Genomic DNA, 14,146 nt, shown 5'->3' with positions numbered 1-14,146 from the left:
AAGGGTTGTATTATTCAAATTAAGAATAAATGCAGCTTATAATTCCTGAATGCTTGCCTTCTTTTCCAACTTCCAGTATATTTATAATTCTGACATTTTTTCTATGAATTTTTTCAGAAAGTTCTCCATTGAAACTACATCCTCATATTTGTAAACTATGATCCCAGAACGACCAGCCTTTGAATTGATTGTCAGCCATGCGGCGTCTCATATTAATCTCTTTCACTGTGTAATAAGTGAATTAGTGGGATATAGAAGATGATGTATGACGAAGGCTGGCATGTCTAAAACCTGCTGTAAATCCACATGCCACAGCCACTTAATAATGCGGCCAGAGACCTCCTGGCATCATTCTTCACTGTATCCACTGACAACCTGAAACTAATAAATCTCTCAGAGTAAGACGGCGCTCTGAGTTTGCTGTTAAGTCATTTGTTCTAGAATATCTACATTAAATGCTTTGTAAAAATGCCCCAGTTCATTTTAAAGGACTTTTGAACACACTGCCAGCTACATAATTTACTGAGCAAGACAAATAATAAATCAAAAAAAGATTTTTCTCCTGAAAATTCAGCAGCGTGTGAAAGTAATGCTCCACACGTGTAGCGGTTTTTCAAAATGCAGTATGTCATTTACATCGGCTTAGACACATTTCCACAGATTTAGCAATGTTTTCTACCATGTTGTAATGGTTTGTATAATTGTTCTTCTGAAAAAAAGTTCATTAAGTTCATTCAGTGGGAGCATAACATTAGTATTAGTTAAACTGGGTGTTACTGCGACTTTTGGCATCACCCTCAGTTTTTGTCAGATTTGGAAAAATCCCAACCATTTAAATATGCTCAGTAAATTATTTTTTCATTACAAAAAAATATTTTGTCTTATTTATTGCAAGAGGAATTTCTTTACACATTTCTTTTATCTCAGAGTGAGACCTCCTGCTGCAACCTACAGTACTACAAATTACATTCAGAAAATTATAAAGTCATTTGAATTTTTTAACAGTTTCTACAAATGCAAGTGTAGCTTTGTTGTTGCCTCCTGTGTGCTGTGTCCTTTAACTTTTCCCATACGTCAGATGCCTTCCCAACCTCCAGCCTCCAACCCCCCACCACAACAGCTGGCATCTCAGCGAGGGCCCTGACGTTACACTGCCACCCCAGCCTTTCAGTGCGGATCAAGTATTGTGTTGTCAGGGGCCCCTAATGGCCCTCACAGAATGCACACAGCCATACAAGCACATGATATGTCCCTCCAAACAATAATGAATAAAACTCAGTGAACATTATAACATGGATCAGTATAGATGAACATGAATGTATAATTTTAACATATAACTAATAGCCTATATAAAAAAAACCCATCATTAATGTGTGAGTAGCCATACAAAATGGAGCATTTAAACATAAAAACTAATTTTATCATGAGTTCAAGTTTGTGATTTTTATAAGGCATAGCCACAATAATATGAACAAAAAAATTATGTTTTCATACATGCATTCATTTCCTCTGTGTGCCTTTCCTAAACTCGCTGCTTGTATAATCTGCACAAATTTCCCTGTGACAAAATATAACAAACACCTGGGTTCTATTTGTTCCAAAATAAGGTTAAAAAACATGTCCCTCCTGGCCATTTCAAAATGACAGTTCCATGTTCTTGATTTAAAACAAGTGGGCAGTACTGGTCCACAGTCAAAATGAAAACCAAGACATTCCGTATGTATGATTCGAAATCACAGGCCACTTTCGGCTGTTTTATTAAAAACGTCAGGTTCTTACTGACTGTCCCACTGTCTTGTTTTAAAAAGAAATTCTTACTGGCTGTTAGGTACATCGGACTGATTGTTCTAATAAAGGCCTGTAGATCCTGGATTGAGCTGCTGTAATTGCAATTGGGCCAAATAAAGCCTAATACTCTGATGTGATAATAGGTCACGTATTTCCTGTTCATAATCAAACCTTATTATTTCATGAAGTACTGTAATGGTGAAAAGATATTTGGTAAATGTGATTGGATTATTACAGTAGGTCACAGGAACATGTTACCCTTTTGTTCCCAGATACATTTCTCTTAGTCCTTGCTCTCCATTTTAGTAAATCAAATTACAGTTTTGCTGTAAAATACGCTGAATAGCTGCGTTTGTCATTGACGTCAAGAAGACGCCCGTGGTAAAGGATCTAAACTGACCTGTGGTGAACTTGAGCGCTGTGTTTTGCTGTCTGTCAGACTCTGTAGGACCCAGCGGAAAACTGCTCCAACCGAAGGGAGACGGAGCAAGAGAGAGGGAGAAAGCTGAGTGGCGAGAAGACGCTCTCAGATCAGTCAGTGGCTTCATGGAGTTATGTACCTCTGATCCGCCGCCATGGATTGCAATCCGCGATCGCTCCTTTTCATTTTACCTCTTTTACTGTCCTGCGTTATTCCTGCGTTTCCCATCATCTACCCCCCCAATGAAGGTAAGGGAACTCTGTCTGCGGACGTGTGTGTATATGTACATGTGTGCGCGTGTGTGTGTGAATGATGCGCCACGGCACCCATCGCGGGGCAGTGCTGTGCGCTCACCGCGGACTTGCTACTGTCCAAATTATATTGATAACAATAACAAGATGATTTAAAGCGCGTGGAGGTGACATCGAGGATCAGTAAGAGCCGGGAAATGATCACTAACAGACAGTAATTAGACAACAAACTTGAAAGTAGATCCAACCGAGGCAGACGAGGAAGCCTAATTTCGGATAATTTCGTGAACTGGGGGTTAATAGTTGTTTAAATGGAGATGAATGAACTGAGCGAAGGCGACACAGCTCCCAAAGCGCCCATCGCGGAGTTATTACGGGGCGACGAGATGTAAGAAACTCCGGTGTCTGTGTTTCCATTAGAGGTTCATGTTGATCTGTTTTATCCAAGAATCCATTCGGGGTAGACGCCCCAGTTAGGCTCACAGTCGCGCCGATTTAAAGGCTAAAATTGAAGATGAGCACAATCGCATAGTGCGTAAAAGCGCGGATGTCTGTTTTTATAGTTCTGACCTGAATAAATCCAAAACAGACTGGATGCTACTGGGATCTTGTAAACTGTCCACCTCATGAAGTCGTGTAATGGCTGTCCTATTTAAATCCGACGTTTTATTAAACAGTAAAAAACGACGAAGGTGCAGACGACGTTAGTTTGACTTATTTCACGGCAAGTTTCGGTCACTTCTTTAGTCATTATAAGCATGTGGCAATATTCAGAAACGCGGCAGAATTAAGGCAGACCGGTCCACTTTCAGCAGAGTCGCTTCCTCAAACATGTAAAACTGCGCTGGAAACAAGTGAAACAGTCTCCGTCCTACAGATTTGTTTAACTTTCTTAAAATGTTCAAGAACATCGCCACTGTTACACCCTGCAGTAAATACCTGTCATGTGTTTTGTAGCAGGGTCAAAGGAAAAAGGAAAGGCACACGCGTGCTGAAGGTGCTCTGAGTTCCGTAAAGGTTAAAACTGCCCACGGGGGGGGGGGGTCATTTGGATGAAGATTTGGGTCACAAGGGGATCACAGTTACAGTTATTCCCTGTAAAAATAAATATATAACGAAAAAATAAAATAATCACTGTAGGCCTACACATACATGGGTAGTTCCATAATTCTGAAATGGTGCTTCACGTGAATAGAATGCAAGACGATATCAACATAGATTTGAGATAAAGTGATTTAAACCTTAATGCCAGTAAAGCAATTAAATGAATCAGAATGAGCCTTTAGTAGGCGCAATCATCTCCTCTACAGTAATTAAATGTTCACAGACAGACAAGTGAAGGCACAAAACCACGTCGTCCCTGATCCTTCTGACGCCTATAGCTGTAAGAAAGAAAGTAAGTAGTCTAAGTAACTCATCTAGATGTGGTAGGATGAGTTTGGAAAGTTTGGGTCTAAAGACCACGTCAGAAGAGCAGTCCTAATCTGATAGAAACATTGTGAATGGAAAGTTGCCCAGAACGCATCAAAATAACCCATCGATTGTGTTGTTTCCGTTCACGTTATTTATAATCCACACTGGTGAGGACTCCTGCAACTGAAATGACCAATAACCAGACCTCTGAAACATGAATTCCTTCTGACCTTTTAGTTTACTTTGTCAAACACAGTTATCTAAGAAGTTTAAATCTAACACCTGATTTCGTCTTCTGAACGAAAGTGTTTGATGTATGTAGACTATTTATCCAATATTACAAATTATCTTGTTTACACATTTGTCGTTTGGTGTCAGGCAGAGATCGCAGCCCTGGTCTTTGCTGAGTTGTTAACGCAATACATGAGATCAATAGCTTTCATTTATGATACTTGAATACACGAATGGACTCCTTGGAGTGTGTGTGTGTGTGTGTGTGGGGGGGGTAATTCAGTAAAAACTGATCATAGTGACTGTGTGTCAAGGTCAACTGGGCCTACTGCAAATCTGTTCTGTGAATCTGTGGATTGCCTTTGCCCTAAGAAACTTTTATTTTTGTAACATTTATAATATGATATTTAAGGTTTAAGTATTTTTTTGAGATATAAAGCTGATGGACATTTAGTATCAGCGACCTCAGCACTGAAAAAAGAAACAAAATACACATCACCCTGACAAAATATACAATAGTCTACTGTTAAGCGTGTAGATGTGTGTGTGTGTGTGTGTGTGTGAGAGAGAGAGAGAGAGAGAGAGTGAGTGAGAGAGAGAGAGTGTGTGTGTGTGAGAGAGAGAATGAAAGAGAGAGGCAAGTGTTAAAAGTGTTATGCAGAAAGTAAAAAAAAAGAAAAATAAATGACAGAGAGATATATACATACTGTAACCGGTTTACAAGTTAGTACAGCAAAACAGGAACAGCAAAAGTGTTAAGTTTCAATATGAAAAACAAATCGGGCAGTTAAATTCACCTTTTCCAAGACATAAATCTGCCAGAGAGTGTCAGTATCGAGCCGCTCCGTCTGTATATTGTATAGAAATTGATACAGACTGCTAAACCGCAAATATGACCCATAACAGGACAAAACATACATTTGAATTAGTGGAGAACTGTTCGGTTTAAATGTTTAACAGTGTTGGTGCAAATGGATCGTCCTGCTTTAGAAATCTGATTATACTTTCAGTCAAGAAGAACAGGTAAGAACAGGGAAGCGATGAAGCAACAAAGCAGATAAAACCAACATAAAGGTACAACTCACTGATGAGTACCAGAGCCGCATTTCTCCTTATAGAATAAAGTAAATCAGGCGACACTGGAACTTTTGACTATCGGGGAGAACCAGATTTGGGACTGATTAACTTTGTAAAAGTCACCTTAAAGTCACTAAACATACCAGAGAGTATGTATCTTCTTTATTATCTTTATATTATCTTTTTAATTATATTCATGGTCATAATTAGCTCCAATTTTGTCCTTACTCAAGTCGTTTTACTTGTTCTGTACTGTAGGTCGTGTTCACATGAGTGAAGAATAAACAAAGTTATGCTGGCTTTTATTTTTTATGCCGACGTGCTGGATCACATCTAGCCTCTACGCACGCAGCAGATCATGAAAGAGCATTCAGAGCTAACCAAGCATGCCTGTTTGGAAACTTGAAAAACGATGGTCATAAAAGAACAGATTTCTGTAGTATATATTAAAGCTATCAGTAAATTATGAAATTAATTAAAGGCCTTATGTGGCCAATTTGAAGACTCAATGGGACTTTTTTATGGACTTAATGTAATATATGCATTAATTCCATTATAAGAAACATTTTCATGGGAAAAAACCCCTCAACTTTGAACATGATCATGGCAAACTTATGTTATTATTTTATTATTTTCCTCCCCATTTATAAGGAAACCAGAAGTCTTGTTATATTTCTTGTAATCTTCTCTCCCAGGCACCGTGCCTCGGCCAGCATTTTTTAAAGAACAACATTCACTGTGTGGCTTACATTAAGTCGTAATGATCGTGTAGGCTATAAAACTTTGGGGAAAAGTAGAGGGAAATACAGAGAAATCTAGTGGCGTGGGTTCATTTGAACTGTGGGCAGATAGGCTATCAGTAATTGTTTTAAAATTTCCATATTTTTTTCCATATTTAATCGAGGGGAAAAAAAAGTTGTTAGTTGGTTTTGTTGAGGTGCAGCGTGTCCCTTTGCGTGGTTGCGTGGTGTGATGTGGGCCCGCTGCGGGGCGTCGGGAGGCCTCGGGTATATTTTTAGCCGGCGGTAGGGAGGCTTGGCCCGGAGAGCCCGTTGCAGCAGTCCCGCTGGGACAGATGGGAGTTTGTGAGCGATGGTACCTTTCAGAGGTGCTGGAAATTTGCTTACACATGCCCCTCCTTTAAAATTAGCCCCTCTTTCTCTACAGATACTGAAGGCCTATATTTATGTGTGTGTGTGTTGGCCAAACATTGAGCTGAAGATGGAGAGTGGCATCTTCACTGTAACAGCATGTGTTTTAAGCGTCAGAGTTAGATAAAAAGATAAGGTTTGTGTGTGTGTGTGTGTGTGAGTGTGTGCGCGCGCGCGCGTGCGTGAGTGTGAGAGAGAGTGCATGTAGGTTTTTGTGTAGAGATATAAGATTAAACAGTATGCGTGCAGGAGTGCTATGCCTTTATGTGTGAGTGTTTAAGTCCATGTGTGTACAGAAGGCATATAAGTGTAAGGCATAAGGTATAAGAACAGAAGAAAGAAGAAAGAAAGAAAGAAAGAAAGAAAGAAAGAAAGAAAGAGGAATGGGGGCAGAGGGGTTGGGCAAGCAGCAGCAACATCAGACAGAGCGACTCTGCACTTGAATAATTCATAATGGGAGGTGAACACTTCACCCTTTAACACAGACACAAGTCGCCCTGCTTTGCCTGCACTGCGGCCTGCCAACCTTCACATGCACAGAGCCAGGCTGCAAAGACAAAACCCTCTCCACTTCAATCACAATAAGATGGGAGATATTAGAAACATGTAACTTCTATTCTATTCTATTCTGAATGGAATGACTTAGTCCAGATAGGAGGGTCTCTGCTTTGCTGATCAAGCCATGTGTTGATTCTAGACCAGCGTCTCTGACTGACAGCTTCTTCTTCCACTCATCCAACATTTTAATTGTGGCTGAGGACTAAATTTCCACGTACATCGGCTGTGAATCGGTTTCCTTCATCATATTTTACTTGAAGTGAGGGACTGTTGAATTCAAGTTTGTGCTAAACAGTCGTAATAGTTAACTTAGCTGTTAAATGATGAGAACATAGACATCAAAATAGGCACCCTGTAGATCTTTGCTCCAAAGTTTCATGTTAATATTTCAGAATATGCTATACCAAGCGATACTAGGTCACCAGCAAGTGAAAAAATGCAGATTAATGCTGCATGACGAGTGGTCTCAACTTGTATTTGCAAGGTTCTCATTGGGTGAAAACTTGCAAGATGTTGTGGTTGCCTGTAGCGTGGTGTCTTCTCCTACTTCCGCTTTGTCAGGGTCAGTTTACATGTGTGGTTGTTTGATGGTGGCCTAGGTATGTGTTATATATTGATTCACCTGTTTCTACCTCTGTGATGTTTTGCTCCCTCCCAGACAGGCTGGCTCAGTTTGCTATTAATACTCCTAGTTCCCGTTTAGAGGCACTCCCTGATGGGGCAGGGGCTATATGCTTGGCTGACGCTAGCTTGCTAACTGACTGTGTGTGTGTGTGAGAGAGAGAGAGAGAGAGAAAGTGAGAGTAAGAAAGACTGTCAGCCAATATTTGTGTATGCTCTTATTTTCTGCCCGTTTGAGTACACATCTGCGGGAATGTGTGCATGTTTTGGTGAATTTATGCATACAGCATGTGGGTGTGTGAATATGTGTGTTTGTAAAGGATTTTATTTGGGTGTATGTTCATCTATTTGGTACATTTTACTACAAATGCATGTTTCAATGTGTGTTTACTCCTGTAGTTTCTTGGATGGTGTGCATCTTTTGTTGTGATTTTGTGTTTTCCATAACTGCGCACAATGTTAGTGTTTATGCATGCATTTGTGAGTGTGTTTGTGTGCGTGTGTGGGTGCTGATTTCCCCAGCCAAGTGCAGCTGGAGGGGGCTCTTTCCTCCTGCAATATGAGAGCCGTCTAATTTTCTGCTCTCAAATTCCCCCGCTCGGCTCAATTTGAGTGGTGGGCTCGGCTCGTTGAGAAATGTAAATTGGAAGCAATGGCCCTGAATGCTGAGCTGCTATTATCTGACATGAACAGATAGCTTCATTAGAGTCTAATAGGAATGTGTCTGCTGCCACTCAACTGGCTGAGTGGCTTAGCATGGCTACAGCTCAGGTGAGCCTCGATTTAGTAGCTTTTTGAGCCTGGAATTTGATCCTGTCTCCCTGTATGTGTGTGTGTCTTCCCTTCTCCGCTTCCCTTTCGGGCTCTTTTTTTAAAATGTATTTTTTCTTTTTGCCACACTGGCTGATAGTTATCAGGCTTGAAGAAAATGATGATTTCCATCTCAACCTTTATTCTAGTGTGAAACAATTAGTTCATGGAGCGGCGAAATCACTTTTTACTGCAAATTCAGTTCATGCTGCTTGTGAGGGGTAAATTTTGCTTGACAAAAATCGTTTTCACAGTGCCACAGCAGTCCTTCCTGACCCACAAATCCTCTCTTTGGACATGTGTACACTCTTGCCTACTAAAGCTTTGAATGGGAGAATACAGGGAGATTGTATTCCTCATATTTTCACAGTGAATAGAGTTACAGCTGCAGGGCCTGACTGCACTGCTGCTTCACTTTGTTGTGTATGTGTACGATCGCTTGGGTAAGTGTACACTTGTGTGTGTGTGTGTGTTGTGCTGTGGATTATTTGCTCTTAGCAGGACGAGAAAGAGGCTTTGTCAGTTTCAGGTTCAAACTTAAAGGAAGAGACCATCAGAACAGTAGAACTTTATTGTTCTATCTATTCACATTAGCTGATTATTTATCCTCTACTTTTTAATGCGGGGCACTTAGCGTGCATGTTTGTAATTGCAGTATGTATTGTATGTTTTTTTTTTGATGATTACTAAGTGAAAATGTGGCTCAGTAAATATAAATTAATTACTTCAGAATAATTTTAAAGGTTTGTACCCAAAAAGAGGCTTTGTAAAAAATAAGTTTTAGAAGGTTAAGAGAAGAAAAAATTAATATCTTCCTAAAAATTTGCACAGGTATGTCACACTTCATCCCACTGGGTTTATCTGTTTGTTTTTTCTTCACACTACAGTCACTTCTCATTCACACTACAATAAGGCATCTTGCTAGTTTTCTTTATGAATGAAAATTAATAAATATTCAACTCAAAATATAATTAATTTAAATTAATATTGGCAACTTATTTCCTTTAGTTTTATTTTAATTGAAGTGGAAGCACTCACAAGCTGTATTTGGTTATTGTTTCTTGATTAACCCTAAACAGAATCTGCTGCCAAACGGCAGTGACAGTTTGGCTACTGAAGTGGGGCATCCATAGAGCATAAGGCTGCCTCCACATTCCCAGCTCCATATGTCACGGCCCCTACTGACAGTTGTATTCGATGACAATCATTCACACCACAGCTATGTGTATACACTAAAAATAGAAAATGTTTCTACATTTCTCTGTGCTTGAGGAAGATACTGTATGTTAGAGTCAATTTGGCCAACATGTGTACATAAAGAGTTGGTAAGAAGAATCCGTTTATGTGTGTACAAAAGTCAACCGCACTTAACACTAAGTACTGCTGATTTGCTCTGTGCTGCACCTAGTACTGACATGGCTGTTTTTTTGGCACCATACCCTTCACCATATGAAACCCCTTTTGCCAACCCAAAGCCTTAACTTGCACCATCACACTAATGGAGCTCCTTGTCTTATTTGTCCTCTGTCATATTCCATCTATTAGACATGGATTTTCCTCCCTGCATCTTGGTTTCTGTTTGATATGAATTAATTCTTGTCAGGACACACGCATAAAATTGTATTTCCATTCATTATAAATGGATTTATATTTTGTTTTCAGTGTAGCCAATTGCATTTCTGACCACTTCTGAAAGTGGCGATTGCATCGGAATTTAGATTTGATGCAGTTTTGCTTTACCTGATGACAGTCCAATCACGTCATGGGTGTATGTGTGGCTAGGTAGAACAGGGGTCAAATGGGTCCAAAGCATGAGACTTGGAAAATAAACACTTCTTGTTGTGGTTTTGGAAATTCTGGCTCTACTTTAAGTCAATATCTCTTCAGGATATCTGTGCTGTAGCCAGTTTGCCCGGCCAACCTCTGCTTTGATGCTTTACACAGCAAGACAAGAAAGCCGGCTCTCACTGTTGGTTAGCATAGGATGTGTGTGTGTGTCTGTGTGTGTGGCAGCTGAGTAAATAGCGTCGTGATCAGTGCTTGAGGTTGGTGATCTCTCCTGTGGGATTAGATGAAGGCTAATTGGGGCTAACAAGGACTAGACACTCATATGTTCTCTTTGTTTTCTCTCTCTCTTTCTCTTCCTCACCACAGTCAACCTGTTAGACTCTAAAGCAAGCCAAGGGGAATTAGGATGGATTTCCTACCCATCGCATGGGGTGAGTATCCTCTATCTTACCCACATCATGTCTGAATATGCTTACATTCAGGACACAGATCCACCAACATGTGGGATTCTGCCCCACACCACATGAAATCAGGATTTTCAAACTCCTGCGGTTCTCACCATGTTATGTTGAGCCAATGAGCCAAATATAGATTAACCCACTTTTCGTTAGACGTTTTTGTCCATTCTCCGTCGCGCAGGTTAAAGGTTAAGCATTCGGAGCTTGCCATATGGCCAAGATGCTTAAGAGAAAATGTATCGCTTGTGTATGTCTGAGTGTTTAAAGAAAGGTTAAGGCATTAAAGGATTTTAGATTGTAGGCACAAAAGCATCCACATAAGAATGTTGATAAGCTTCCTCCCTTTTAGTAAATTTCACATCAACAATAGATATTTCATTTGACTGCTGTTGCATGTAAACATTATAATTTCATTGTTTCACTTGTTCTTAAATGAAAATATGCCCCACCTCCTTCTGTCTTTCTCACACACTTTAATACAGTTATTAAAAATTTTTTAGTTGAGTTTTTGTGCTGACATTCTCTAACTATTTCTTCCACAACAAAAAATAGTATTACTTGTAAGAATTGTACAGCTTTCATAAAAACTAACCAGCAATGTTGCAGCAACATAGTCCCATACCTTTAGAAAAAAACACTGCAGCCTCATCTATCAGCCTCTCTCTGCTACCAAAGTCCCTTCAGTGGGCTCTCGCTCAGTGTTTATTTGTCTAACTAGTTAGACTACTGTGCCTTAGGGCTGGCCCACTGACACACACACACACACACACACACACACACACACACACACACACACACACACACACACACACCACACTTCCTCGTTTTTCCTTTATTAAGTGTTAGAATTACTCCTTGGCAGTGGCTTAAGGTAATCCAGTCATTTGTTCCGTGGAGCTGCCAAACCTTGTTTCCCTCGGCCATATACAGTGCTGGCACTGTCAAAATGCTCAGAATTTCTTCATGAGGTTGAACCACAATGAAGAAATGACCCAAAGGAAAAACTGCAGACTGTTTAAAATGCATTTAGCCCAAAGACAATTGCAGGCTACAGAACAATTGCGTGACCATTTCAAGGGAGAGATTGATGTTGTGCTGATAGAAGTTATTCACATGTGAGCAAGTAGGAAAATGCATACCAATATTGGGGGCTTGATCCAGCACTGGACATTGGAATGTGTGACAGAGGTTGTGCAGCATGCGCAGCGAGCTCTGCTTTATTTCAAGTTTTTTGCTTTGAACAAAGTTCAGAAGAAAAGCAAGTGGTTATACAGTTAATGAAAATGCTGCAGGAATGGAAGCCAATGTCATTCTTAAATGAGAATGACTCCAGAGAGAAAGAGAGGGGATAGGAGAGGATCAAAAAGAGGGAGGGAGAGAGAGAGGAAGAAAGGGATAGATGAGAAGAGAGGGAAAGACAGGAAAGGATGAGAGAGAGACTGAGAGAGAGATAGTGCTGATGATCAAGTCCTCAAGGTGAATCATCTGTAATTACTCACGTCATCCACTGACTGCGCTCCGATAAGCAGCCTGCCCTGGGAGACTGCTGCTCACAAATGATTTTTCATAATGTGGCAGTGGCACTGAGCTCTCTCACACACACACACACACACACACACAAACACTCATTCACATTGATGGAGAGGCCACGGCTATTGGCCTACCGAGACACAACGTGCTCCGGTCACAACAAATTAAGAGCTTAGCCTCCCCAGGATGTTCACTCCAGAGCCACCGACTAGACTGACAAGTGTGTGTGTGTGTGAGCGAGTGCGTGTGATCCAGAAATACTGTTATCTGTCTGGGAGGCAGTTTGATTGCTGAACAGTGTCCAGGGGGCTTAGCCCTTCACAAGACTAAAGAGTGTTAAAGATTACATTCTTGCGTGCTTTGAACGCATTCTTCAGCAACAAACCAACACCCCAGACACTGGCTGTGCATACAAAATAGAATTAATGGGCACATACAAAGTGAAGTCCATTTTTCATAGGAACCAACAGGGGATACAACTGCATCACTGATGAAGTCAATGGGACTGCTAAATCAGCATCCCAAGTAAAAAATGAAAATGAAAATAAAGAAAAATGTAGAGTTAAATATCCTGCATATAAATGTTTAGGTGTATACTCTCCACAGGGTTGTGTAAGTCTTTTATAAAAGCTAAGTAATAATGGCATTGACTGAACATTTGTATCGCGATGAAGAAGCTTGACATCTATAGAAAAAAAGCCAGCAGTCACACAGTGTGTGAACTCTGCATATACTGTCAGGAATAATGAGAAATATTTAACACACACACAGACATTCACATCTCACATTCCAATTTTCAGGTCTGGAAAGAGAGGGTGGGGGGCCGGGCAGAGTATAATGGCATGGCTTTTTATATTTTGGACTAGGTCCACCACTTCAGTCAGCTGGCTTTCTATTTCTTTTTTCTTTTCTTTTTTTGGTCTCAGAGTACAGACTGCTGTTTCAACTTCTTTAGTCACCCACCGCCTTAAAGCCCCCTATGCACTGCTGCCACCCCATCTGAGAAATCAGCCTGACCAGCATAAAACACCCACCCCCTCCTCCCAGAAAGAGAGAGAGGACAGAGAAAAGCCTATCCATAAACGAGGATTAGCAGGGCAAGGCAAGGGACCAGGGAGGAGGAGGAAGAGGAGGAAGTATAGAGTGTGTTATAGCTGCTTTCTTCCTGGTAAGACCAGCTGATGCAAACCCTGTGAGTGAGAACAAGTATACAGCATGACAACATTTTCAAAATGATATCAAATACACCCATTAGTACAAGAAATACACCCCAGTTGTACATGCATATTCTCCAAAACAATAAAAAATTATTAGACTTTAGCATAATTTTAAAAGCCATGAATAACAAATTAACAGATCTCTTACCAGTGTCACTGTGGTTCTTTGAAATTGATTGAAAATTAATTGTTTCCAGCATCCTTCAGCAATAATGTTGCTGATGTGTCCTTGAGCAAAGCATTAACAAGGATTAGCAGGGCAAGGCTTTCCACTGTTCAAAAACAGGGGGAAGGAGAGAAGGTGTATTCAGGTTTCCCTTTGGTAAGACCGGCTGATGAAATGTCCTCTGACAGATATGCTGCAGTTGTCGTGTCTGTGACCCCACTGACCTCCATGGAGCCCAAAATGTAAGTTGGATCCGCACTTGTTGTGGACGCTCCAGTTTTTAGATTCACCACTCTCCAGCTGTAGCAGTATAAGGGACAGACTAGGAAGGAATAGACTATATATGATCAGGATTTTTATTATTAAGTCCTATTTAATAATTCCCTGTCCCAAAAAGATTACAAATAGGCTATTTTAACACTTAAAAATGAAGTAATAAATATAAAAAATCTCAACTCTTTTATATTATTATGTCGTATAATGTATTTTGACATGACTCCCCTTCATTAAATTCAAATTTTAATTTTATTTTACGTGGATCTTATTACTATAGTAATCATTATTAAGCTGGAGATTTGGCCATCATTCCTATCCAAAATTAATTGCTGACAGAGTGATATACTTAGAATAGAGTCCTGTAGGACAGAAAACAAAGGTTATTAGGTT

At 40.3% G+C, this 14,146-nt stretch overlaps 1 protein-coding gene across 6 annotated transcripts in view; it reads left to right on the top strand.

The window, feature by feature from the left end:
* The first annotated feature begins 2,253 nt into the window (after nt 1-2,253).
* The window catches only part of epha3 (eph receptor A3), a 100,716-nt gene continuing 88,823 nt past the window's right edge, over nt 2,254-14,146 (top strand). For 3 of the 6 annotated variants that reach the window (XM_044216947.1, XM_044216944.1, XM_044216948.1), the window contains exons 1-2: nt 2,255-2,457; nt 10,476-10,540. In XM_044216947.1, the coding sequence (XP_044072882.1) occupies nt 2,364-2,457; nt 10,476-10,540 (159 nt within the window). In that variant the 5' untranslated portion in view covers nt 2,255-2,363. Of the gene's footprint in view, nt 2,458-10,475; nt 10,541-14,146 lie in introns of all 6 variants that reach the window. The other 3 variants (XM_044216945.1, XM_044216950.1, XM_044216946.1) reach the window with 2 other exon arrangements.

The sequence above is a fragment of the Siniperca chuatsi genome, linkage group LG12, assembly GCF_020085105.1.
Source record: "Siniperca chuatsi isolate FFG_IHB_CAS linkage group LG12, ASM2008510v1, whole genome shotgun sequence".
Taxonomy (NCBI): domain Eukaryota; kingdom Metazoa; phylum Chordata; class Actinopteri; order Centrarchiformes; family Sinipercidae; genus Siniperca; species Siniperca chuatsi.
This window is presented reverse-complemented; position numbering and strand designations above follow the sequence as displayed.